Source organism: Maylandia zebra, linkage group LG14 (assembly GCF_041146795.1).
Source record: "Maylandia zebra isolate NMK-2024a linkage group LG14, Mzebra_GT3a, whole genome shotgun sequence".
Lineage (NCBI taxonomy): Eukaryota > Metazoa > Chordata > Actinopteri > Cichliformes > Cichlidae > Maylandia > Maylandia zebra.
Window position 1 is genome coordinate 24,169,758 of NC_135180.1, and position 27,416 is coordinate 24,197,173.

Below are 27,416 nucleotides of genomic sequence, written 5' to 3' on the forward strand. Positions count from 1 at the left end.
GTGGAGGTGCAAAATAACATGACTGCTACACCACTATAAATCAAACACCAAAGTTTGCCTTAAGTCCTCTCCTTAAACTTAGGATTTATTGCAAGCATTTGGTATCAATCCATATCGTGTAGTCCTGAGTGCATTCATGATTTTTTCACTAAAAACTGCCATGACAATAAAGAAAATCTGTTAAATATCTGAAAACAGGCAGGCAGGAAACTCGTGCATCTTTGCAGAAATAAAAGTTCAAAAGTTTATGGTTTCATCTTGATTCAAATATTAATAAATTCAGGGCTCTGCGTTTTTAATTTCACCTCAAGTGCTTCAGCTAATGCAGTATACACAGGCCATGTTTACATAGGTGTGGAGGGAGACAGTAAACTTTGCCAAGAAAGAATTACTGCTGGATTTAGACGATACGAGTTTTCAAGCAGCTACAGAGGCCTGAACCACCACTTTAAAGATCATGTAAGAATGAGCTTTGAGGGGGTTTTGACCTGAAAGACAAAACAGTCCTCGTCGCAGTTTAATTTTTGCTGTACCGATCGAGCCGAAACACAGAATACAGCAAAGATGAGGAAGGAAACTGTAGAGTGGCCGAAAGAAGAGCTGTGGCATAAGAGTATGAGACGCTTTGGTTGGCTGGGGGGGGAGAAATCTGATCAAATTTCTCTCGGTTAGGTGGGGGAAGCCTGTGAGAGTTATGCAATGTTGTTGGGATATGGAGCCAGAAAGGGGTGTAAACAACACCGCTCTCAAGTGGGACAGGCCTAATCGTTGCCTAGTAACAAGTATTTTGGGCCAGACCAAGCAAACATGGCCCGCCTTCCAAAAGGAAACAGGGGCTGGCCTCATGAGCACAGTGCAAGTTAGTGACTTCCCGAAAATACGCTAAGAGACAGGGGCAAGCAAAACAAAGCACGTCAGGGGCATTAGACAACACCAACCACTTTCTATTTTTTCATTTTTACCTAGCTTGGCAGGAGTCTAGACCACCGCAAGTTGTAAACACACAAACTTGCGATGAAGTAAACAGTCTGGAGGGAGGATTGCAGTCTAGAAACTCCACACCATCTCTGACTAAAGTCTAGCCGTGACTAACTATTTAGGCCCATGGAGCCTATGAAGAAACTTGTGAAAAAACTTCAGCATTAGGTTTACAACCTTTACAAATGCAACCCTACTTGATGATTAGTACACTTGGCAAAGCAAATTCCTGCTGCTCACTGATAAAGTGTTGCTGTTTTAATTATAATCTATATGAGCCAAGCAACTTATTGACGCTGAGTAGATCACCTTTAATTCACTGGAATGAAAGTTAATGACCTGTTTCACAACATTATAATTAATGCATAATTAATCACTTCTGCAGGTACAGGAGTAATTACTGCCCACCTTTTGTGTAACAGTTAATGTGTTTATTGCACGAAATAAGAACTGAGGCCATACCAACTGCATATTTAACGACACAGCGACTAGCGCATGGAGTCGGGAATTTTACCGGCGACTGCTCGGACGGTATGACAGCTAGTTTAGTGATGTTGAACCTGCAACTGCCTGAGGGTAGTTCAGGCAGCACAGGGTGGAAAAGGAAGATTAAAAAAAACGGTCGTTAACGGTTAAAAGTGCGCTGAAACAACAACAGTCGCCGCACTGCTCTCTGCTCCTCTCCGCTGCTGCCACTGTTCTCTGTGCAGAAAGAATCCGGAAGCCATATTGTGTGCGGCTGCTGTCTTGTCACCCATAGCCGGTTGCCACGGAAACCGGTTGCTAAGCGGCATAACAAAAAAGACCAAATTTATACGTGCTTGCGTCAGATGCAACGGCGTATCCATGGCGACGCAACGCTACACACATTCAGCAAACCCGTGTACAGCACATGGCCCCTGCCTCTTTTAGCACACCGTGTCTCTTTTTAACCGCTTGTTTTAGAGATTATTAAAAGTAAACACGTCTTCTTCTGTCGCTGGGAAGCATGTCTGTATTTTTAATCGGACTAGATATATGTTGTGTTAAAATAGCGGAAGCTATGTTAGTCGGCAGTGATTGGTTTCCCCGTGAATGTGGGCTGCCTTTCCTGCGTTATCAGCCATTCACCTTAATAATTCCCCATCAGGAACAATTCGCATCGACGGAGTTAGTCATCCCGGTTCAGCCGCACGGCACCGGTAGCGGCAGTCCGGATGGGACACAGCGTCCTCCGTGGATCCTCGTCTCTGACGTTGTTGCGGCGCTGACTAATAACTCGTTATCCCCAACTCTTCCCTTTTTGCTCACGCCTTTTCACACACCGACTGTATTGCCGTAGCCCTCTCGCAGCAGCAAGCCCGCCCAGTGACACTGTGTGACATCACGAACACAAAACGTAGGCCTTGTATTTCACATTTTCATTCATGATTTGACACCCCATGTTCTCGCATTTGGCCCTTGGAGCGACCCTCCTCCCCCCAAGCCAATGCCAAACTCCCACCTGCCACATTCCCACTGCTGTCCGCATGTAGGCTTTAATAATGAATCACTTTTGTGCTCGTCCCGGTGATGTTTGCAATGACAGGCGCAGATTTCCGTCACTGCTGCCCACTGTACATGTCAGAATAACACTGCTGTTTACCAACTAATGTTTATTTTTCCTTTTTTTTCTTCAGGAGGAGGAGGAGGAGAGGGGTGTGAATAAGACCGATGTTCTGACACTCTCTGAGTGCTCTCTGACTGTCCTGCCCACACTCAAATCCATAACAGATTAGGTGTATACATTTTTAAAAGTCGTAAAACCTCGCTTGGCGTCGTACCTGCCCTCGGGTTTAAGGAGTGTTCAGGCACAGAAGAAAAGGAGGCTTTCCTTTCATTAAAACATTAGGCTCACAAGCACAGAGGACTCCCGAGGGCGTGTCCTGAGAAACTTTTCAGCAGGATTTCCCTCGCATGTTGACGGGATTCCGTCCTGAGCTGTGAGTATTGCATAACTTAATCCATTGTTTTTCTTCTGGTGTTTTCCAGGTTACGTATTATATTGTAAATAAAGAAAATAAATGAAATAAATAAATAAAGGTTACTTATCTATCCCAGTTACAATATCTACAGAATATATATTATAGGTTTATCCGATATATAGCAGACTAATAACAATTACAATTGGGTAAATGTGCCACTGATTTCAACGTAACAAACCTTCACATTATAGGAATATTATGTATTGCTATGACTAAATAAATGTCCCAATCAAAACACACGCAAACAGAGTCCTAAATAGATACTTTCCATATTTATCACCCCCGAGCTTCTTAAAATTTCCTCTCAGAAATTGTCAGACGGTGAGAAATATCTCATGCCCGTGATATGACCAAAAAAAAAAGAAGAAAGTCTATTATTATCCGTCGACGAGGTGAGATTCTGGTCCATTTCAGTGGCAGAGGGAATCCCTCAACGTCACCAAGGATACCAAACACAACATCAGGCACAAATATGGTCATGTACGTCAGCGGAACTCCGAGGCGGGACTAGACCGTTGAAATGTCTTGCTTCTACTCTGGGCTTCATTCATAAGACAAGATCTGCTACTGTGCACCGTAATATAGCAAGCGTCCTCCGGCGTTCCGTGAGCGGACTTTATGGATGTATATTTGCACGTTTGATAAGGTCGGATAACGGAGAGCACTGAGAGGATTTACCGCTGAACCGGGGAGGACTTCTTCGCAGATTGAACTGGTAGACCTTCCTCCCCCGTCTAAAAGCGGGGAACTGGATTAAGAGTCTTCATGCAACTTTTTTGGAAAGAGACCAAGAGCGTTTCACCGGGGAATAACAAGAAGACTTACATAGGTAAGAAACGCTTACTTTTTGTGGCTGTGAGCGCAAACGGTTTGAGAGCAAAAGTCTCTTTTTGAAAGCGCACTATTTTAAAGTAGGTCGGGAGCATCTGTTCGCTTCAGACGGCTTCATAGGAGATGCTTAAAGACAGTTTTCCCTGCTGACACCGGTTTAAACGCATAAAACACGCTGCTGCAGGCCACTTATTAACCGCCTGCCATCATTTATGAGAGAACAGCTGGCTTGTGTTAAGTGCACCGAGTTTAACATCAGTCATTCTCTCATTACAGTACCTCTCCTCCTTTAGTAATCTTCTTGTGTGTGCCGCTGCCCTGCCGCTGCAGGTGACATCGCTCTCTCTCCGGTACCTGCAGGTGTCGCGTTCTCTTTCGGCCCCCCCGGGGAGATGTACCAAGGATTTCCCGGCGACCCAGACAGCGGTTCCCGTGGAAGCTCGTCTCCATCTATAGAGTCCCAGTACCTTTCCTCCGTGGACTCCTTCGGGAGCCCGCCGACCACCAGTGCTCCACAGGTAAGTTCCAGTCAGCAGACTGGAAATGTAATGAAAACAAAAGTCGGAGAGCGTTTTTACCTCAGATTGTTTATTCGTTTAAAAATGCAATATGACTGACACGCGATCACTGGGTATGAACCTGTCATTTAATTATGATATGTGCTTTTGCTTAAACACACTCTGCATGGTGTGTCAGTTGTATAAATATACAGAATATAAACGTATTTATGGCTTATGAAGCAGTGGGCTCTGTCACCGCTAACAGAAGACCGACTACACCAAGTCAGCACATTTGGTGTATCCGGTCTTTCTGCAGTCAGAACTTAAATGACCGGGATGACTGGATGTAAATTCAACGTCTGTGTGTTGACTGTAGCCCCGGTGGCGGCGTTGACAACGTGCTCAGCGCGGTTGACAGCGCTCTGGAACTCTCCGACGTAAGTGCCGCAGCCCCGCCCCTTTGCCCCGCTTCTCTCCTTCCACTCGCTCCGCTCTCCTCTCGCCGTGACGTAAATGCCCGTTCTATTTTGGAGTGCTACGTCGCGTTGCCAAGGGGAACACCGGGGGTGTGAGGGAGGAGGAGGAAGGAGGCGGGAGAGACGCCGTTTAGAGAAAAACGATTGGTGGAGGCGGTCGCTCTCAGAGCCGTCGGTCCAAACGTCTGAACGCGCTTTCAAATGAATATTAATGAACGGCGATACTCCCCCGAGTATGAAATATAAAATACCAGCGACAGATTTGAGCTTTCCACGACTATTTTTAGACATGGGCGCAGAGGAAAACTTAATAGCCCGTCTTTTTTATTTTAACAATAAAAACACCTACAGTCGTAAATTTCAAGTTTTTTTGTTGTTGTTTTTTTGCTTAAAGTTAAACAAAACATCCTTGAACACCCTTTTAATTCAAATTCTCTATATAATGAGAAATCCAAGGCTGCTACCTTAACACGTTTTGGCTCCTACCTTTACAACAAATAGCATTTCTCCACTCTTTGGTAAATCCCATGGAAAAGGTGGTTAAATGAATATCAAGAAATGGAAACAAGTCAGAAACTGGGTCTAGGTAATATAGGCCTACAACAGGGGTGTAAAACAGAAGACCCAAGTGCCAGAAGTGGCCACAAAAGTTTTTAATCTGGCCCACTTGACAGCTTTGGAAAATGTGAAGGAGTGCATAAATTTTAGATTTTCTGCTGTATTTTTTTTTCATAGGTTTTATGGCTTTTGTACTTCTCCCACGGCTATTTATACTTCACCAAAGTAGTAACAGATAAACAGCTAAATGGCAGAATGTTCCTGTTTTTTCACTGTCTACTATAGAAATGCATGATTTATAAAGTAAGTTTACAATAGAAAAAATAAATAAATAAAAAGAGGACATTCTGTCTGTCAACTAACAAACATTTCCAGCTTTATAATTGCAGGACAGTCTGCGCAATGAGCTAACAGAACTTCTTCCTTAATTTTACAGATTTATTTCTTACAATTTAAGCCCCAAGTGGAATTTCTCTATCATCTAGAAAAACTGAGTCATATCATCTAAAACTGCACTTGTTTTTCTTATATTAAAATATTTCAGGGGTTTAATGTATGATTAAATGTCTGTGGGCTGCATGTGGCCCACAATGTGAAATGAGTTTGATACCCCTGGCGTAAAATGTCTGATCACTAAGGAGTCTTAAAACTGTATCACGTCAGGTAGCCTAAACCTTTCTTTATGTAATTGTTAACATAATGGGTCCAGGCATATTAAATTATTAATGTTAATATTCTTCTTTCTGTTTGTGGCAGCCTAGCATGACTTTCCTAGTATATGATAAATACTAGTATCTCTTCAGCTGTTGTTTTATACATTCAGCCACATTCGGAGCAGAGGGTTTTTCACACCTTGTTGTAGTTTATCTACAGTCAGATGAGAATAGCAAACAGATACAAATAGTTTTAGGTGAAATCTGAATTTAAATCATTTTACACTTTAAAGCAGATCTTTATTGCAGCTGATGAGAATTTCAGTGCATGTTTGTACTAAATGTATCCGGTTTGCTACAGTGATCGGACTGATGCACAGATCCCAGCTTTTTTTTCTGGTTTTTCTGTATCTGTCTGTATTTTTTTGCTGCTCTACCTGATCTGAGCTCTGGTCCATAAAACTTAATTGTCGACATCTCCTCCTCAGGAGTGTGTGTCAGCAAGTGCTGGCTTGAGCATTGTGGGCAGCGGGCCAGGGACAAGTGGTGGAGGTGAGATGCCCGGTTCATTCGTGCCAACCGTCACTGCCATCACCACCAGTCAGGACCTGCAGTGGATGGTACAGCCAACCCTCATCTCATCCCAGGCTTCTGGACAGAGTGGCTCCACCGGGACCACGACCATGACCCAACCAGCTTCACTGGTTGATCCGTTTGACATGCCAGGCCCGAGTTATTCCTCGGGATCTGGATTCACCCCACCGAGTTCAGACACTCCAGGGCCAGCAGCTGGCCCTGTCCGTCAGTCCAGAGCCCGAACTCGGCGTACACGAGAAGAGTCTGTGAGTGAAGATGGAGATGTTGGTGTGTTAGTAAGTTTGCGTGCTTGAATGGTTTGTCTGTTGACCCTCGCATGTTATACATGCACTGCAGGTATATTGTTTACGAGGAAGCCAGTAAAGGTAATAACGCTGTGTCTGTAATGTTAAGCAGTGGTGTGTGCTAACACTAATGGGTGGGTGGGTAATTAATTGGTGTATTTGGTGTTTGCTTTGGTATTTTCTCATTTGCACAAACCTACTAAACGGCAGAAGGCTAGTTCACTGTTCAGGCACAAGCAACTTTTATCTGTCAGCTGTGATTAAATGTAGCTTTATTTGGTGTTTTTAAGCTAAATTAGTCAATTAAAATAGCCAGTGTTTTTTTTTTAAGCTAATCTGTATTCTTCCTTATCTTAGCTAACACCCGAGGAAGAAGAAAAGAGACGTGTTCGTCGAGAGAGGAACAAGCTGGCTGCTGCCAAATGCCGAAATCGCAGACGAGAACTTACAGACAGACTGCAGTCGGTGAGCCTGGCCCTGTTCTTGCTTTCAGAGCGAATGATGATGATAATTGCATATTTTATGTTACCTCCCATAGCATCGTGTGGTGGGGTAATAAATGCTTGCATGTGTGTACAAGAGAGAGGATTATGGTAATGGGTGTTTAGCTGCAGCGAAGACAATTACAGTCCTCAAAAGAGACTATTGTACTTTTGGTAGTTAAGGCCTAATTAACATACTCTTCTATAAGCCACCTTGCATATACGGCTGTAGGGGAAGCAGGGAGGTATTTCTACTGGAATAAACACAAAGAAGATTGGCATACCTAACACTCCTTTCTTCTATCTACTGCACATCTTCTTCCCATTTCACCCACCTTTGCCTTGTTCCCGTCTCCTTCTCCCCCATTTTTTCTTTCATCCTCTGTACCAACCCACAGGAGACAGACGTACTGGAGGAAGCAAAGGCAGAACTGGAGGCAGAGATCTCAGAGCTACAGAAGGAGAAAGAGCGCTTGGAGTTTGTGCTGGTGGCTCACCAGGCAAACTGTAAGATCCCATACCAGGACCAGCCTCAGCAGGGCTCAGCACAGCTGCCTCCAGTGCAGTCCCAGCTGCCTCCCCAGGCCTTACAACCGCCTGTCTCCATTGTGGGCTTGACTGTGAAGGAAGACTCTTTCTATCTGCCTCCTGCCTACACAGCCCATCCTGCCTCCACACAGTCCCAGCCTCCGGTTCAACAGCAGCAGCAAGTCCAGCAGCAGCCTCAGCCTGGAATAATGCAGGAGGTAGAGTTCTCTAGTTCTTTTTATGGCTCAAGCGAGCCAGCACCTGGTGGGCCATGCCTTATGGTCAACGACAGTGGTGGTGGTGGTGTTAACCATGACGATGCGGCCATTGGCAGCTACAACACCTCATACACATCTTCATTTGTGTTCACCTACCCAGAGGGAGCCTGCGGGGTCAGTGCCAACCAGCGGAACAGCAGTAGCGAGCAGTCGTCCGATTCTCTGAACTCGCCTTCTCTGCTGGCGCTCTGACTGACCGACAGACACACGCATACACATGTTAACACACACGCACATTATTCTCGCTGGAAGTAGAGGCTGAAGTACACGCACAGTACCGATCAGCCTCACCGATTGAGAAAAAAAATAACAACAAAAACAACCAATGGTTTACATCTGATTGGATTATGAGTTTACACATTCTGAAATGTATCCTAATTAAGAGCCATACAAATAGTTGCACATTAGGTCTAACCTTTAACATTCACTATATTTTAGTTTTCTATTACACTCGCAACTGGACATTATGGGTGAATAAAACTGGGTTACGAAAACTGAGTCCAAGTTGCCAATCTTAAGTTCTGTGGCTTAACAGATTAATTCACAGTGAATTCTCTTAAGCTTGTACTCTGACTGAGTAAGAAACAACACGATCACTCCGACAAGCACAAGCGCCCCTAACTTGTTCCCTCTGTCGGTTGCCCCTCTTCCAGTGCTCCCATCCTTTTCCATGCTTTTCTTCCTCTCGCTGAATGTATTTGTGCAAATCTGAAATAGGGACGAAGGACGCTCTGTTCAGGTTTTCTTCTCGTGGGAGACAGGCTGCTGATCTCTCGCTCACCTCTAACTGTTCATCTGCTCGACTTCCCTCTGCTTCTTCATTTGCTGTTTGGACTTGGCAAGTTAAGGATCTGAGTGTCACAGCCCGCCACTAAATCTTGTGCTTTTTCCTTCTCTCGTTTTTTCTTTTTCTTTTTTTTTAACAAAAAAACCACAAAAAAAAAAATCTTCTGACATCTGCCTACCTGCTGTGCGACCCATCTCTACCCATCTCTGTTTTCTCCTCTTCTGTCTCTTTCTCCTTCTCTCTGAAGTCTTCGACCCCCGAGAGCCCGAAGACACCCTCCAGCCCTTGGGACCTTGAGTGAAAGCCGGCTCAACTAACATGCCCCCCTTTGAACCCTGTCATACAAGGACATGGACGCAAGCCCAACCAAACGGAAGAGTCTTTTCTTGGAGCACGTTGCTCAAATCCTTACAGTGAACAGCAGCTAAATACTCTGAACACGCACACAGACGCATAATTGATGAACAAACACATGCAAAAAAAAAAAAAATGCAAGATGGATGCCACTGTCTTCTGCTGAGCCATTTTTCATGTTGTTCACACAATGAAGATTAGACACACCAGTTGTGAGGATATAGAGAGACTTAAGGAATTAAGGAAGCAAGCAGGAAAGGCTCTGAGGGAGTCCGGATAGAGGATGGCTTTCATTTTAACGACGGATTTTTGTGACCAAAAGTTTTAAAAAAAGGAAACAAAACAAAACAACAACAGAAAAAAAGAATAAAAAAACAAATAAAACACACAGAAAAAAAAATCTTCTCTTGCCAACTGTGTGGAAGGGTGACCTCAGTAAAAACACCTCCATACCACAGAGCCTCATCGCCCTGGGCCGACATGCGTATATTCACGCCATCGCTTTCAGCAACTGAAGATGTTTGCTGCAGCGCACCAGCTCAGAGTTTTGCTCACACTCATTCAGATGTGAACCGATGCCTTTATTTAGAGGAGAGACTTTTTCTTTTTTCTTTTTTTTTCTTTTTTGGGGATAGTGATTCAGACAACCTCTAAACATTGGGCTCAGTGGTCTCTGTACCTCCTCTGTTCTCTAACGGGGATGAGGCGGAGGTGCGTTTATTGTGAGTGCGTCCACTCTGAGGCACCTGGCCCGTTTATTTCTTTCTTTATTGAGGTTGACGGGGCCAGTGAGCACAAAAGCAAGACCTGGAAACGAAAGGGGAGAACGTGTGGGCTGTTGTTTTGGAGTAAAGCGTCCTTTCCTTTGCCTGTGAATTTGTAATTTTTTTTTCCCTGTATGTTTGAGTAAGAACCGTTATATATTTTAACGTTTATATTTGTTTGTGTGTTTAATTGTTTTGCATTGACCTCCGCTTTCTCCTGTACTGTTAGCGTTTATTATTATTTTTGTATGTTTTGTCATTTTAAGTGGGAGATTTCTTCACAAATGTTCCTATTATATCTGCATACTTATTGTTTTATTGTCTTATTGTATTTTTTTTCATTTGGCAACTTTGGAGGCATGCTGTGCACTACGAGGAAAAAAAATTTAAGTCCATACCCATCTACATAGTTAAAGGTAACATGTATATATATAAAAGTATATATACCATGATGTATGAATGTCTGTAGATCTAAATGGGATATTTTTGTCAATGAAGAAGAAGATAAAATAGTAAAATCAATATTTTTCTAAATGAACAAACATATATATATATATATATTATAAAGTACTGCCCTGTCCCTCAACATGAAGCACGATGTCACTGCCTCTGTCAATGTGTATTTATGTTTTATAAACGATATAAAGCACTATCCGAGTTACATTAAATGTATGTTTATAATGACAATGATGTTAGAAGGTTGTGGTAATGCCTTTGTTTTGTTTGTGTTTTCCTCTGTGAGGTCTGTCCCAAAGCTACTGACACCTTAACGCCACTTGCTCCTTAGCAGAAAACGAGGGGGAAAAAAGTGATTGAATGTCAATGCGCATATTAAAAGTGTAAGTGTTCAGATGAAAACGTGATGATTAAACTGTTTGATTTGTAAGGCCAAAGTATTTCACACCCAGTGTAAACATGCCACTCAGTGGCGTTCGCATTTCCGATAAAAAGTGTTTGAAGCATAACTGCAGCCTTGATTGATGGGCGTCATCATGTTAAAGCTGATCCACTGGTATACTCGACAATACATGTTGCCTGTCTGAGATTAAAAAAAAAAAAACAACCAAAAATCAATTGTTGTTATTGCTGGATGAGAAGCTTTATTTTTCAACTAATAAACATGTTTATTCCAAAAAGAAAAGAAATTGCTGGTTTAATGGTATAAATCTTTGCTAAATAGTGGCTCTGGGTGGTCAGAAAATGGGCAGACCTCATGTTTTTTTTGTTTTGTTTTTTAAATGTTGTATAAGGACTGTGTTTGTACAGATGTTGGAGATGCCTTTTTGATCTCTATCCAAATGCAAATGTGATGAGAATATGTTCTGGTGTCAGAATGAGCATAAAACATATTCAATAGTTCTCATGTATATAGATTTTTGTGGTGCTACTTATACTAGACTACAATGATGAGACCGTTGAGCGGTGGAAAAGTCACCGAAGGTCCAGACAAATGAAAACGCTGGTTGTCTCATCAGAATTTTGTATTCTGAACGAAAGCTGATAACAGTGAATTCGATGCAGCTGAAGCTCTGAATACTCAGTAATAGTTTAATATCAACTGCCTGTTCCATCTCCAAGTGTGGAAAAATAGATCTCAGAGGGCCCTTGTACTGTACCTGCATTCCACACTTACATCTCTGATCATCACACAACATATTAGACTCATTCTTTAATGAAATTTGTTTGCTTTGGATTTAATTGAAATCGTTTTTATTTTTCCTTTGATAATTGTGAGGTTACAATAACAAATGGGTTGCTCGTAAATTGGAAAAGGTGACACAAAAGGACGAGAAGAAATATCCAGCTGTGCGATGGCTATGTTAGCATTAACTGAAAACAAAAAAGAGTTTTCTTATTTTTCTATGATGAGGTGAATGTTTCTATGTATTTCTATTTTTCCACAATTCCCATATGAGCTCCAGTTTCATATCATCTGTTATGAAATGCAATATTATTATCCTCTTGGATGAACATAATGTAGCAAATTACACAGTGATCAAACTGACTGCTACTATATGTCAAGTGTGATGATGTATTGCTTTAATTAACACGTTTTCTTACAGTATTAAACGTTATCCTTATTGTTTAAAATAACATCTAGTGTGAGACAAACGTCACAGAGAATGTATCAAAAAATCTATAATTTTTTATTTATATATTGATGATACATAAAGATTAAAGTTATAGAAAGCCACTGCTTTTATCAACATCTTTTCTTGTTTTTTAAATAAACCCTCATACTATTTTCTGTGAGTGAAAGTTACAGTTTTGGAATACATAATAAATATGGGTACAGAAGTGAAGGGCATGAAGAAATTCTATGAAAGATGTAATTAAAGTTACATGGATTATTACATAATGTGCTCATGAAGGTGCTCTGATATCAAATTATCAACTGGTCTATTTTGTAGTCCATTTACATCACCCTAATTTATTCTGTACGTCACAAAAATGTAATGTTTACTTATTTTTACAGCCTTATTTTCATTTTTTTTTTTAAATCTTGGAAGAGTACAAAAGTGTATGACATATTTTCCGTGTCACTTTTGCGGTCTCTGCTCTGTGAGCTCCTGTGTCCGTTATTCCACCTCTGGCTTTGCCATCTTAAAAAAAAAGTTTACATTATGGTTTTTTTTTCCCTCATTTTCTAGACTATGAGAGCTGGGTGAGCTGTCTCCTTTAATGATGGTTTGGCTAAATGCCTTACATTTTTCCAGTTTATGAAGAATTGCATAAATAACATATCTTGAGGTGCACTTCTCTTGTGTTTTTTTACACTTGTTTTGCTCTTTTTGAGCTCCTTAAAAGATTTACTTGAGTCGAGACTGCAGAAGTTGAGTAAGAACCTGAAAAGTGCATGTATCTATCATTTTTCTGAACTGCAGTTTCTTTTCTTTATATTTTATCCTGATGATTATTTTCATACATTCCACAAAATGTAAAAATAATAATAATAATAATATTAATAAAAAAATATCCATCACAGTTCTTTGGACATTAAGTATTATATGCTGTACTATCTTGTTATGTTAAACCAATCTGATGTCTACTGTCACAAAAAATCCTTACATTTAACAAGCTCCAACCAGATAACATTTTGCTTACATTAATGAAATAACATGTTGTAACGCTTGGTTTACTCTGTGTTTAAATTCCTGTAATTTACAGAAATATGCAGATAGAAGAGTACAATGTATTTATGAAATGCAATATGCAAAAGGGTCACTGGCAAGTCTCAAAATTCAGTTTATTTGTACATCCCAGTCTCACATATAGAGGTTCAAAGGGGTTCTTCTCTGTGAGGAGGATTAAATTGCCAGCAATTTGGGATTAAAGGGTTGAAGAGTGAGTAGGGACAGAGTAGCCAACTTTCAGACATATAAGAAGGTCCAAGATCATTTAGGATTTTATATACATATATGTAAGAGTCAGTCAAAAGTCAATGAGATGTGCTGTGAGATACTGGAAGCCAGTGTAGCTCTGCTAAAACTGGACTGATCTGCTCCCAGTTATTTTTTTTTCCTTTAGTTAATAACGTTGCAGGAGAGTTTTGGATAATCTTTTTGGGATGTCCAGAAAAAAAGAGCACAGCAGTTCCACTGGACATGAATACAAGAACAAGGTTTTTAGAGTCAGAGTATATCAGGAAGGGTTTTATCTTGGATGTATTCCTGAGATGTCTTACTGATGGAATTAATGTGAGGTTTAAAGCTCAAATCAGAATTTAAAACAACCCCACGACTTTTAACTTGTGGTTTTCCTCATACCCAGTGACTTGTAAGAGTATAATAAATTGATTATAAAAAAAGACTTATAAAAATGCTTATTTATTAATGTTTTTCATTAATCTGTATATTAACTGTGTGTAAAATGTCTATGTTACTTATCTGAGCTGTGCAGAGCTTTATAGTGCCTTTTGGCTTTTTTTAATTATTTTTTTGTTTGGGTGAGGGCACTTCATGTTTCATTTTTGAAATTAGAAGGATGAAGACAAAGCACTGATAAACAGAAAGTGAATACTTATCTCCATCAAGTGGTCAGAGACTTCACTCCGGATGTATTTTTGCTTCTGCTGCTGCAGGTGAGGCCTGTTGCTCCATATCTGCTAAAAAAAAAAAAATGCTTATTTTCAAACGTACGTAAGTAGTAAAATTCAAATAGCGACAGCCCTCAAACTTAAAGTGACGGTCACTGGCTGTCATTTATAGTCATTCACTGAACAAAGAATCAGGTTTTGGTTACCTGAATGGACATCAAAACTGGGCTCCACTGTGAGGCTGTAGAAAGGCATGGACTTATCCAAACCAATCAGCAAAGGTTAGGTTATATGAGTGTCATTATTGCATATGAACAATCAGCAGTGGCCTGGAGCAGTTCAAACAATGATGTGTGGTTTTTTTTCACATCATTCAAAAAAAGAAAAAAAAGTAACCCAGTTAAATACAAAATGCAGTTTACATTATTTATGACTAAATTATTAAATTCATCAATGGAAAAACTATTCAAACCTACCTGAACCTGTGTGAAAAAATAACTACACCCTAAACCTTTATTGTGTTGTGCCACCCCTCGACAGCAAGAACTGCAATGGAGCATTTGTGATAACTGCAATGAATCATTCACATCACTGTGGAGGAGTTTTGTCTCACCCTTCTTTGGAGAAGTGTTTTAAATCAGCCAAAATTGAGGGTTTTCAAGCATACACAGCCTTGTTCAAGGTCATGCAAAAGCTTCTCAATAGGATTTAAGCCCAGACTTTGACAAGGCTATTCCAAAACCTTCATTTCATTATTTTTGAGCCATTCAGAGGTGGATTTGCTGGTGTTTTGCTAAATAACCTAAGTATGTATATCTATATGTAATGGGACTCAAACCTTCCAAGTAATTCTCCCTTTGTCTCATCACGCTACAAAATATTTTGCCAAAAGTCTTGGAGATCATCCAGATATTTTTTGTCAAAGACGCAATGAGCCTTATTCAGCAGTGGTTTTCTCCCTATAACTCTCCCATGGATGCCCTTTTATTACCCAGTCTCTTTCTCATTGTTGAATCATGAACTCTGACATTAACTGATTCAAGTGATGCCTGCAGTACTTTAGATGTTATTCTGGGTCTTTTGTGATCACCTGGATGTGTTGATGCACTCATGCAGTGGTTTTAGTAGGCTGGGCAGTTCTGTGAAGTTTCACCACTTGGTAACTTTTTCCAGACAGATAGATGTCAAAGACGTTCTTGAGGCTTTTTTGAGTGTGGCATGACGTGTTGCTTTCTGAGATCATTTATCCTTCTTCACTTTGTCAGACAGTGAAAAAGATTCTTTTAAGTGATTTCTTGATTCAACCAGTCTGGAAGAAATCCTGGCTGGGTGTGGCTGACTCAGCTTTCCAGAAATGTGGTTTATGGGGAATGACACAGGCTAACAGAGAAAAAGACAACCATTTACGTCTTTGGCTAATGTTAGAATTTGTTTGATGATCTAAAATATGTAAGTCAGAAAATATACAAATAAAAAATAACTCAGGAAGGGGGCACATACTTTTTCACAGCAATGCAACATAAAAACAGCAATGTCATGTAGCATGCTCAAGTAAAACTCTAGGTTTGATTATTTTTCTTAATTCATGCATTTTTGATTTTCCTATAAATAATTAAAGCAAACATCACCAGTGATTTGTGTGATTTTCCGGTCTTCGTCGCTCTCTAGCGTCCCAGACTGAAAACTTTCCGACCGAAATGTTTCCGGATCCGCCGGAAGTTGGGGACCTTTCTGCATGCGGTTGACGTCACCACACAGTCGTGAACATGGCGTCCGTGACAACAGGTGAGAGCACAAAGGCCCGGCTAGCCGGTGTTAACAAATGGTTGATTTAAATTATTTCAGCAGTACTTCGTCAGATATTAACACTGGCACCTCGTCTTTAATGTTTACGAGCGTTTGGGTTCACAGCGATCCCCGCGGAACAGCTTTTATTCGCGGCTACTGGAGCCGCTCACACAATGCTAACACAGAGTGCTAGGACAAACAACCGTGTTACTGAGTTTTGTGTCGCTCTCTGAAATGTGTGATTTAATCTTTAGTGGGAAAACAATCGTAAGGGGGAACTGTGTCCTAGATTAGTGGCCAGTTTAACCTCTGAATCGTCCAACTTGTCTCGCCGCTAATGCTAACGTTAGCCTACCAGCTCCGGGTCATCTACCACTCCGCTTTGTCCTCAATCTGTTAAAACTAAATGATTTTTAAATAGTCTATCTCTGATTTGCTTCTAAGTGCTATGCCAGTTTATTCGCCGTCCGTGTCTCCGCGTGGCCGAGTTTCACGTCGGGTATAGCCATTGTTGTGGCAGCTGTTGTGCTTCCTTCACAGTTTATCTGCTCCTGCAGCCACAGGACGGTTCAAATGTGGGGTTATAAATAACCTCCAGCTGGTCACGGTCAGCATGTATTAGACATCAGTATGCTGCTGTCTCTGATGGTTTATGTCCCCCGCTGGCGTCTTGTTACACTATAGTATTACTTTGAACAGTCCCACATTACACTTAGTGTGATCACAGCCTGTGGAATTCGTGGGCAACTTGGCCAGGAGTTTTGGTTATTGCTGTTGTCTTTTGGTTCCCAATTTTTCTGTTCTTAACAAAAGAAAACTGGAGCAGTGACACTGTAGACTTTAAAAAATCAACAAGTAAAGAACTCATTACTTGCAACTGTAGTTGTGGCATTGTTTATTTATAAAGACCCGTGTTTGATTCTGCTTAAGTTGTTTGGTGGTTAATGTTTCAACCTTTCCATTTTTCTTTTAAGCCACCTCAGAGTGGATTCAGTTTTTTAAGGATGCAGGGATCCCAGCTGGTCTGGCTGTCACATATGCTGTTTCCTTCGTAGACAACAGGTAAAGACATTTTGGCCTCGTGAACACATTCATGCTGTGATCATGTGCACTTTATTAATGCTCTCATTGTTTGTCCTGATTGTTTAATCCTCGGCAGAATTCAGAAGAACATGTTAATGGACCTCAGTAAAGACATCATGATGGACCTCGGCATTACTGTAATTGGGGACATCATTGCCATTCTTAAACATGCCAAGCAGGTCTACAGGCAGGTGAGCCAGACTTGATCTTTTAATGTTATGAAAAGCTGAAAATTATTCACTGTTAACAATTGTGTTTGTCCAGAAGTCTACAGACAATATAATCGTGTACTGATTTAAAATAGCCACGCCTATATGCTAGCACTAGGGTTTATTTTAAAATTACAACATTAGGTGCAGATTTCACTCAACACTTTGTTTTCCTGCTCTGTTTTCTAAGGACATGTGCAAAATGGCAACTGAGGCCATCTCATCAGGACAGACCAGTGTTCAAGCTGAGCTCAGAAGAACTGCCAACACCCGTAAGTAATGACATGTTAATTTATTTTGTAAAGTATGAGCCTTTATTAGAAGTCAAAAGAGCTTCAAAGAAAAGCGTCTGGACTTCTTTAAGTTGCTTGAAGATGTTTCACCTCTCATCCGAGAAGCTTCTTCAGTTCTAAGGTCAAATGGTGGGAAAGGATAATGGAAGCACTCAAAACATGCGGCTATCCTAATTGGGCGTTCATAAAGTCAGCAAAGAGGCACAGAAAAGAAGACCAGACACCAGCGAGGGAGGATAAGAAGGACAGACACAACAACATTGTCATCCCCTATGTAGCCGGTGTATCAGAGAAACTCAGGAGAGTTTTCTCCAAGCATGACATCCCAGTGCATTTCAGACCCAGCAACACGCTCAGACAAAAACTGGTTCACCCGAAAGACAAAACGCCTAAACACAGACTTAACAATGTGGTGTATGCTGTACAGTGCAGCGAGGAATGCCCAGACCTCTACATTGGAGAGACCAAACAGCCACTTCACAAGCGCATGGCACAACACAGAAGAGCCACCTCCACAGGACAAGACTCAGCAGTCCATCTGCATCTTAAGGACAAGGGTCACTCTTTCGAGGATGCCAATGTTCACATTTTGGACAGAGAGGACAGATGGTTTGAAAGAGGAGTGAAAGAAGCCATCTATGTCCACTGTGAGCGACCATCTTTGAACAGAGGCGGTGGTTTACGACACCAACTCTCTGCCATCTATAATCCAGTTTTGAGATCCCTTCCCAGACGCCTTAACGCCCACTCACATCCTGGGCCATCTGACCTCAGGAATTCGCATGATAAGGTGGGGCCAGGTTTCACAATGAGCTCACCCGAAACTCTGGCTGATTGGGACCCACAACCAGTTTCACACCTTGGCTCAGGCGATTAGAGGATCATCAGGGGGTCCTTTTGTCCCTCTGTGGGGGGGAAACTCCCACTAGGTTTATATCTGGGACTCTCCACCATTTGACCTTAGAACTGAAGAAGCTTCTCGGATGAGAGGTGAAACATCTTCAAGTAACTTAAAGAAGTCCAGACGCTTTTCTTTGCAAGCTCCTTTGACTACGATGACCTGGATGACTGAGAACCTTCATAGACTTTATTAGAAGTGTTCAGATTTTCTTTGAGTTTTTGTTCTAACTGGAGTTAAATGGCCGACATTTGTTCAGCGGTGAGCAAAATTTTCCAGCAGTAAGTTCTGGTTGTATCGAAATCACTCAAGTCACTACGGAGGTCAGACAGTGACCCAGCTGTTTGACCCATTAATGAGCCAGGCCAGAGGCATTATGAATCATCTATTCCACTGTAATGTGGTATGTCAGCGGGAATTACGCACACATCTATGTGCGTAATCATTTCACCTGCCATGATTCAGAACTGAAGAAGCAAATGTAATCAGGCGGTTGAAGCTGTTTACGTTAAGGAAAAGATGACCTAACGAGTGAAAGATCCGGAGTTCGACCTCAGGAGGAGACGCACATTCCTTTGGGGTTGCTTCAGAATGGCAACCAGTTTAAAAACACTGCCAAATCAAACATGTGGAGCTGCCTGCTGCAGCGACCCCTTGTGAAAAAGGGAACAGCCAAAAATGGCTTTGTAGTGTTCAACATGTTATTTTTGGATTCACCAAGAGAGGAGAGCAGACTTTTACTGGCCCCAAAAGTCCCCAAAATAACCTTATCTTAGGGTTGCTTTAACTTTAGCTTTCGGTCCAGGGCCAAAAGTCTTTTCTTTTCCTTAATTCTTCCAGAATCAGAAAGGGTTTTATTGCCAAATGTTGAGCAGGTTTACAACATTAGGAAATTGCTGCGGTGCTTCAGTGCAAACATACTGTCATAAATTACGCTTAAACAGACATGAAAAATAAATAAATAAATAAAAAAATAAGAATAAGAATTATTCTTATAGGTAAGTAGATAGGTATATACATGAGTGCAGGTGGTGTTCAGTGCCAAACATGGAATGATGCTGTGAACACAGCGTAGGGTCATGTGTTAGTGGCGGGAACAGTCATACGGTTATTGTTCATGAGTCCAACAGCAGAGGGGAAGAAACTGTTCTTATGGCGAGAGGTTCTGGTGCGAATGGACCGGAGCCTCCTGCCTGAGGGGAGCAGGTCAAACAGACTGTGTCCAGGGTGAGAAGGGTCAGCTGTGATCCGAGCTGCACGCCCCAGTGTCCTGGAGGTGTACAGGTCCTGCAGAGATGGGAGTCTGCAGCCAATCACCTTCTCAGCAGAGCGCACAACACGCTGCAGTCTCTGTTTGTCCCTGATAGTGGCTCCAGCGTACCACACGGTGATGGAGGAGGTGAGGATGGACTCGATGATTGCAGTGTAGAATTGCATCATCGTCCGTGTTGGCAGGTTGAATTTCTTCAGCTGCCTCAGGAAGTACATCCTCTGCTGGGCTTTCTTGATGACGGAGGTGATGGTGGGCTCCCACTTCAGGTCCTGGGTGATGGTGGTACCCAGGAAGCGGAATGAGTCCACAGAGGTGATGGGGGTGTCAGTCAGGATGATGGGGGGGAGTGGAGCTGTGTGCTTCCTGAAGTCCACAATAATCTCCACTGTCTTCTGGGCATTCAGCACCAGGTTGTTGTGGCTGCACCAGGACACCAGACGTTCAACCTCCCTCCTGTAGGCAGACTCATCCCCGTCCGAGATGAGTCCAATAACGGTGGTGTCATCTGCAAACTTGATTAGCTTGACAGACTGGTGGGTGGAGGTGCAGCAGTTAGTATACAGGGAGAAGAGCAGAGGAGAGAGAACACAGCCCTGAGGGGAGCCGGTGCTGATGGTCCGGGAGTCCGAGACATTCTTTCCCAGCCTCACGTGCTGCTTCCTGTCCGTCAGGAAGTCAGTGATCCACCGGCAGATGGGATCAGGCACATTCATCTGGGAAAGCTTGCCTCGGAGATGGTCTGGAAGGATGGTGTTGAAGGCAGAGCTGAAGTCCACAAACAGGATCCTGGCGTAGGTTCCTGGGGAGTCCAGATGCTGCAGGATGAAGTGTAGGGCCATGTTGATGGCGTCGTCTACAGACCTGTTGGCTCTGTATGCAAACTGCAGGGGGTCCAGGAGGGGGGCCGTGAGGGTCTTGAGATAGGAGAGAACCAGGCGCTCAAAAGACTTCATGACCACAGATGTCAGAGCCACGGGTCTGTAGTCATTTAGTCCAGTGATCCTAGGTTTCTTGGGGACAGGGATTATGGTAGAGGACTTGAAGCAGGCAGGCACATGACATGCCTGCAGTGAGGAGTTGAAGATGCCAGAAAACACTGGGGCCAGCTCGTTTGCACAGTGTCTGAGGGTGGCAGGAGACACACCGTCTGGGCCGGGAGCTTTCCGAGCATTCACTCTTAAACTGCTTCCTCACATCTGCTTCATGAATATGAAGAGTTGTGGTGGGAGGAGGTGGTGTGAAATCCTCTTTTGTGTGGAGTGAGGAGGGGGGTGTTGTAGGTGAAGTGTTAGAAGGTGGTGATGGCTCTATGGAGGGGGGAGAGGTGGGGGAATGAGTGTCCAAAGTGTCTCTATTGTTGGGGCCGTTGGAGGTGTGAAGGCTGCCTGATGGCTCGTCAAAACGACAGTAAAAGTCGTTGAGGGTGTTGGCCAAGAGCAAGTCATCAGTGGAGTGGGGGGTTTTAGGCTTGTAGTTGGTGATATTCCTAAAACCTTTCCACACAGAGGCCGAGTCATTCTCTGAGATCTGCTGCTGCATCTTCTCAGAGTGCTGTTTAGCAACGTCCACTTCTTTAGTGAACCTGTACTTGGCCTCTCTGTAGCAGTCCTTGTCTCCGCTTCTGAACGCCTTTCTCTTTTCCAGCCACAGCTTTTTGAGTTTAGGAGTAAACCAGGGTTTGTCATTGTTATAACTCACCCTGGTGCGTGATGGCACAATGCTGTCCTCACAGAAGTGGATATAGGAGGTGACAGTGTCCGTAAACTCGTCCAAGCTGTTAGAAGCAGCCTTCATTGTGTCCCAGTCTGTAGACTCCAAACACGTGCGAAGCTCCTCCACAGCCTCGTTGCTCCACAGTTTTTTAGTCCTCACGACAGGTTTGGAGAGCTTCAGCCTCTGTCTGTACGCGGGGATTAGGTGGATCATGACGTGGTCAGAAAGTCTGAGTGAAGCGCGGGGCACCGCACGATAGGCCCCGCTGATCGTGCTGTAACAGTGGTCTAATGTCCTCTCCTCTCTGGTCGGGCATTTAATATACTGCTTGTATTTGGGAAGCTCATGGCTCAGATTGGCTTTGTTAAAGTCCCCAAGAGCAATGATGAGAGAGTCCGGGAATGTCCGCTCCATGTGCAGTATCTGCTCCGCGAGTGCGCACTGAGCTGCCTGCACATCTGCATCTGGCGGGATGTAAACAGCGGCCAAGATGAATGAAGCAAACTCCCGCGGAGAATAAAACGGTTTGCAGTGAATAAAAAGGTATTCCAGAGAGGAAGAGCAGTGCTGAGCAATCACTGTTACATCTGTGCACCAGCCACTATTAATGTAGAAGCAGACACCTCCACCTTTGGTCTTACCAGAGAGAGAGGCCTGCCGGTCCGCGCGCAGCAGATGAAAGCCCTCCAGCTTGAGCGCGCAGTCCGGGATGTCCTCGCAGAGCCACGACTCCGTAAAACATAAGACACAGGAGGAGGCAAAGTCTCTGTTCATGCTTCTCATCAGGGCCAGCTCGTCTATCTTATTGCTGAGTGAGCGTACATTGGAAAGGAAGATCCCAGGAAGAGCAGTTCGCAGTCCACGTCTCCTCAGACGCACGAGTGCGCCGGCTCGCTTTCCTCTCTTTCAGCGTCTCACTTTCCTGATCAGAGTCTGCAGTAAATCTGCCGCAGATGCGACAAATATTGGAAGTAAATCCACAGGTGTTGTAGTCCTGTAGTTAAGAAGCTCTTCTCTGGTGTAAGAATATCCAGAGGAGTGCCCAGACACAGAAGTTATGCACAAAAACAAAACAGAAGTAACGCACTGAAGTAACGCACTGAAGCACCAGGGCATCCATACGCGGCGCCTCATTTATTAAGATTTTCTTAAATTAGTATTCATCTCCCTCTGAACATTTTTCTGGTTACTCTTGTTTTGTGAAAGTGTGAATCCCATCCGTCTTTCACCTCTTTGGTACAAAATAAAGCGTATAGACTTAAGAAGTAAGATTGTAACAATCTTTTATTTTGTTCCTCAGCTGCGACACGCATGATAGCCAATGCTTTGAGCCATGACTCTCCACCAGCCACGCCAGCCCGCCGGCCTGACAACCGCCTCTCCGTCACAGTGTCCAACACGCAAGCAAACAAGAGTAACAAAGCAGGTAGATTAAATAAACGTATGTTTGTGTTTCACCCCATCCGTCCCCTGTTTCCCTGAAGCCAGGAAAGCCCTCTTTTTACTCATGTTTGTTCCTTATGTGCTCCACAATTTGTTGTCAGTTATACGCCAACCAGCTGACGAGGGGAACGGTCTGCCTGTAGTGAAGCGTCGCCGCGTAACAGCTGAGATGGAAGGCAAGTACATCATCAACATGCCCAAGGGCACCACTCCTCGCACACGCCGAATCCTGGCCCAGCAGGCCAAGAAAGGTAGGCCTGATGAGGTGGCCTCACCAACAGCTCGCCTAACTAACGCGTTACTCACAACAACTAATCAAACCTGAAGCTCTAATGAGTCTCCCTCCTAAAAATTACAACTATTGATCAGGTGCTGATGATCAGAGTCTGTTTGACCCTCACCGTTTGCCCTTGTTTTTACTAATCCTGCTCATTCTGCCAATAAAATTCCCCCTCACACTTCTTTTTTTCCCCCCGTTTGTCTCACATTAACCAAATTTTACTTCTTTTTGCTCTTCTGATTTTTCCTCCCTGGCATGAGCTTGCATTTGGATTGTGTTACAGATCAGTCATTCAGCTTCAAGACATTTTCTCTAAATTTATGAAGGAAATGTCACTTTTATACCTGTAAAAGCTGCAGTGAAAATCATGCTTTCATGATAAATGTACCGACACAATCTAACAAACCACCGCAGCCCATTGAACTCACCGGAAAATCAAGTTTGCAGCTTAGAAGAATGGTGTACTCCAGATAGAGTAATTATTAGCAATTGGGTGTAACTCCTTTCTGTGACAAGACCAGGTCAGTGTTGGCACACGTTTCAATGCCTTTTTTGAGGCAGCTTTTTTGTCTGGTTCAGTTACTTTGCGGCGTTTACAGTTGTTGCAAATGCTTCCTGTGGGATTTACCACCACTGAATCAAGCTTTCCACCACCTGAAGCGATATGGCCACACAGCCAACAGGAACGCCCTTTCAAAGAAAGGCTTCAGAGTCTGAAAACAGAAGAAGTCTATTGTTTCCTTTCACACCACTTAAGTTAACTTGGGATGTTTGCCAGTGTCTACTGCCTATCCCAGCTTTAACTGGTTTGTCATGTTAGCAATTAAAGTAAAAGAGGTTTTTTTTTAGCTGACTTAAAACAACAGGAGTTGATCAAAATATTTTTCTAGGCAGATACAGATACTGTTAAAATTTACATTTACATTGTTGTAGGCAAGAAAAAAACAAATCAAATGTTTGTTTCAGTCTAATCAGTGTGACTTTAGTTAGTTTTCAAAATAAAAGCAAAAATTCTCAACATATTACATGTATGGAGAATACTGTCAAAATTTCCAACATGTAATTTTTAATATTTTGTGTAAACATTCAGAAGCACATAGGCTACATTTTGCACAATCGAATAAGTCATACACCGACTATAACAACGCTCAATACAAATTCATGGCAGAATAACAGAAACTGAGCAAAGGTAAACTAACAGACTTTAAAGAACAACTACAGAGCGGTGGTACTGACAAATATTTCTTCACCTTCTCTCTTCCACTGTAATCTGTATGTTGCAGAGCTTCTTTACTTTTTTGCTGATTAGTTTTGTTGGAAAAAAATATTTATTTTGCTTATTTGCTCTTCTCTTCATGAAGGTTTGAAACGCACGTCTGTGTTTGCGAGACTCGGAGCTGAATCGAAGGCGGATACGACAACAGGCGGTAACAAGGTGAGACCTGTCGATGTACATTAACAGCGTTCTGCATCTTAAAGATGAGTTCTGAGCTCATAGCGCTCATATTTTTGCAGCCGACCGGCGTGTTCAGCCGCCTCGACAGAGGGGAAGAAGCTGCAGACGAGCAGAGAGCTGGAAACGCAGGTGAAAACGAGGACGACAGCGATGGAGAAGGCTCTGTCCTCCAGTATGCTGGCGTCCTCAAGAAACCTCCTTCTCTCCAGAAGAAAGAGTCTGCGATAAAAGCGCCCCCCATCACCCTGCGGCGCCTCGGCGGCAAATTCAAACTACCTCCCTCTGATACACCCACCTCCTCCTCACCTTCCCCGAATGGTCTCCCCCCTGCTAAGCTTAGTGTTCTTCAGAGACTGGGCAAGCCCCCCGCAACACACTCAAACACCAGTGTGTCGCAGACACCCGCTGACACACAGGACAACAGAGTGACCAGCACCAGATCCCGAGCCCAGGAGAGGACGACTGTAGCAAGCTCCAAGGTGAGCAGCAGCACCGGAGGAGCTGGAATGGGAGGAGAGTCCGCGGGGGCCCAGATGGACGTTAAAGCTATCAGTGTTTTCAAGAGACTGGGCAGTAAGAGAACCTAACGCACTCACCCCACCACCACCCAAAAAATACTATTTCTTTACACTCTTTTTAAAGTTTGTATTGCCAACTTTTAGGATTTATCTTGCTGCAATATTTTTTGTTTTGTTTTTGTGTTTGGATAAATGACAAAGATTATCATTTACATTAAACTCATTATTCTTGCTGCCATTGGAAAAATGTTTACCGTTTAATGTCCAAACCTATTATTTAAGGATTTATGGTCTGCATTTGTTAGCTTAAAGCATGAGCTTGACATACGCTACCCCCACCACACCCCATACGAGGATGCTGCTGCTGTCTACACTCCCTGAATGCCCCTGAATGAATAGTGAGGCTGTAGATAATGTTGTTTCTCCAAGAATAATTATGTAAGTGTTTTATTGATATTTGCCTGAACATGTAAAATGTACAGATTTTTGTTTTGTTTTATTATTTTTTTTATTTTTAAGTTGAATACACAGGACAGCAGTCAGACTAGTAAGGAGATGATAAGTTAAAGTTAATCTTCTAACCTTCACCTAAGAATTACCTCCTTTTCAAAGTATGAAAAGTGTCGATAACAAGCTTCTGAACTCAGACCCCGAACTTGTGAGAGGGGAAAGGAAAAAATTCAAACTATTAAACAGAACAACCTCGATGAACACTTGAATCTTTGGAAAGCAATGCACCTCCTCCTCCTCTTCTGTGCTTTGTGGAGTAGAAGTTGACACCTTCGAACTAAAGGCACCTTTTCTATCGTAGTACTGAACGTTTTCTATAACCACCTACTTGAAAGCCGACTCACTAGAATATTTCTGTTGTTTTTATGCAATGTATAGATTTGTTAGACTTCACACACACATATTTTTCTATGTGGACGTTCTTGTATCATGACGTATCCTTACAAAAGGAATTCAGCGATGCCATCGGGCCCAGCTCGATGTAGTCCACTCAAACCAGTGTTGCTCATTACTCCTGATGTACAGTTTTTGTCTGTCAGACTTCATGCCAGATCTTCGTTACATTGTAAATATTTTAAAATGCTTAGGATTTTTTTCCCTGTGTTTAAAGAATTAATATCTGGAAAACACACCGTGAAATGTCATTTTTTCTTTTTCAAGGTATGATGGAAAAAAAAAATTAAATGATGAAATGGTGTCAGATGTGTGGGTTTCTCTTTCTTATTTCCATGCCCCCCCCCCCCCTTTTCCCTCTCTTCTCCTCTTCTCTCCTCCTCCCTTCCTTCGTTCACTTCTCGTTAGTACATGGGGATCTACCGCAGCACCAGTTCATACATCCTCATCTCACTTCGCTCATCGTTTCCGAGGATGTGGTCTCAGTTATTGAAGGTGTTTTCATCAAAGTAAGCATCCGCTCCTCAAAAGGACAAACAGCAAGAAAAGGGTTCAACTTCACTGAATATAAGCTGATTAGCCAGCTGCTGGTCTGTTTGGGAAACCGATGATGTTTCCACTGATCCATACATACATATTTTACATATTAAAAATGGTGAAGTTGAGCATATAACATTTAAAATTAGAGCAAGATAAATATTAGACTTCTTCATTTTAAATCTTTAGCAGCAATTTTCTCTCCTGATTTTTATTTACTTCATTGTTGTTCGTTCTGGTAGTTTAGACTATCAATCAAATAACTTCTAACCACTTGTAAAGATTTACAGGCAGCCAATGAAAGTGTGATCTGCTGTGACACTGTGGAAAAAACACAGATGAATGTTTTAGACACTGATACAGGGAGGATACTGCACACCGTGTCTTGTTAAAAATGTTTGAAATAAAATTGCCTTTAACTGGAGCCGTCAGTATGTGACAAGCAGCCATCAGAAGATGGTGCACTGTGGTTATAAAGGGATGGACATGGTCAGCTAGAATACTCAAGTAGGTTGCAGCATTAAATTATGCTCAGTTGGTACTAAGGGGACCAAAATGTGCCAAAACAAATATCCCCCACACCATTACACCGGCAGCAGCCTGAACCATCGATACCTGGCAGGAAGGATCGAAATTCTCACTCTACCGTCGGAATGTCGCAGCAAAAATTACAACTCCTTAGACTAGGAAATGTTTCCTGGTCTAAAAAGTAGCCTGGCTATTTTCCTCTGACTTCTGATAGCAACAACGCCACGTTCAAAGTCAGTTGAATGTGGCGTGGTTGTTGTTGTCAGACCTTTTTTCCTCATTCTGATGCTCAGCTTGAACTTCAGCAGGTCATCTGGACCATGTCTACATGCCTAAATGCTATGAGTTGCTGCTACCTGATTCACTGATTAGATATTTGTACTAA

At 42.7% G+C, this 27,416-nt stretch overlaps 2 protein-coding genes across 9 annotated transcripts; both read left to right on the forward strand.

The window, feature by feature from the left end:
• Window positions 1–3,518: 3,518 nt before the first annotated feature.
• fosb (FBJ murine osteosarcoma viral oncogene homolog B) lies at window positions 3,519–11,432 on the forward strand. 7 transcript variants are annotated; one of them, XM_004543609.4, is made up of 6 exons: window positions 3,519–3,810; window positions 4,143–4,330; window positions 6,488–6,871; window positions 7,238–7,345; window positions 7,761–8,108; window positions 8,269–11,432. In XM_004543609.4, exons 1-6 carry the CDS (start codon window positions 3,747–3,749, stop codon window positions 8,332–8,334), a joined length of 1,158 nt encoding a protein of 385 aa, XP_004543666.1. In that variant the 5' UTR covers window positions 3,519–3,746; the 3' UTR covers window positions 8,335–11,432. The 7 variants fall into 7 exon arrangements, with proteins under 7 accessions (XP_004543666.1, XP_004543667.1, XP_004543664.1 ...); XM_004543610.4 differs by having other exon boundaries at window positions 9,203–11,432; XM_004543607.4 differs by having other exon boundaries at window positions 4,089–4,330; window positions 7,761–11,432.
• Window positions 11,433–15,796: 4,364 nt separating this feature from the next.
• lg14h19orf47 (linkage group 14 C19orf47 homolog) lies at window positions 15,797–26,275 on the forward strand. 2 transcript variants are annotated; one of them, XM_004543601.5, is made up of 8 exons: window positions 15,797–15,894; window positions 16,872–16,959; window positions 17,057–17,171; window positions 17,380–17,461; window positions 22,667–22,792; window positions 22,911–23,060; window positions 24,451–24,524; window positions 24,605–26,275. In XM_004543601.5, the coding sequence occupies exons 1-8, from the start codon at window positions 15,876–15,878 to the stop codon at window positions 25,130–25,132; spliced, it is 1,182 nt and encodes a 393-aa protein (XP_004543658.3). In that variant the 5' UTR covers window positions 15,797–15,875; the 3' UTR covers window positions 25,133–26,275. The 2 variants fall into 2 exon arrangements, with proteins under 2 accessions (XP_004543658.3, XP_012772569.3); XM_012917115.4 differs by having other exon boundaries at window positions 22,911–22,985.
• Window positions 26,276–27,416: the final 1,141 nt, after the last annotated feature.

Coding starts and splice junctions, on each gene's coding strand:
- fosb (XM_004543604.4), top strand. CDS start 3,747: ATGCAACTTTTTTGGAAAGAGACCAAGAGCGTTTCACCGGGGAATAAC. Junction 4,331..6,487: donor CGACCACCAGTGCTCCACAG/GTAAGTTCCAGT, acceptor TCTCCTCCTCAG/GAGTGTGTGTCAGCAAGTGC. Junction 6,872..7,237: donor ATGGAGATGTTGGTGTGTTA/GTAAGTTTGCGT, acceptor TCCTTATCTTAG/CTAACACCCGAGGAAGAAGA.
- lg14h19orf47 (XM_004543601.5), top strand. Junction 17,172..17,379: donor CCAAGCAGGTCTACAGGCAG/GTGAGCCAGACT, acceptor CTGTTTTCTAAG/GACATGTGCAAAATGGCAAC. Junction 17,462..22,666: donor CAGAAGAACTGCCAACACCC/GTAAGTAATGAC, acceptor TTTGTTCCTCAG/CTGCGACACGCATGATAGCC.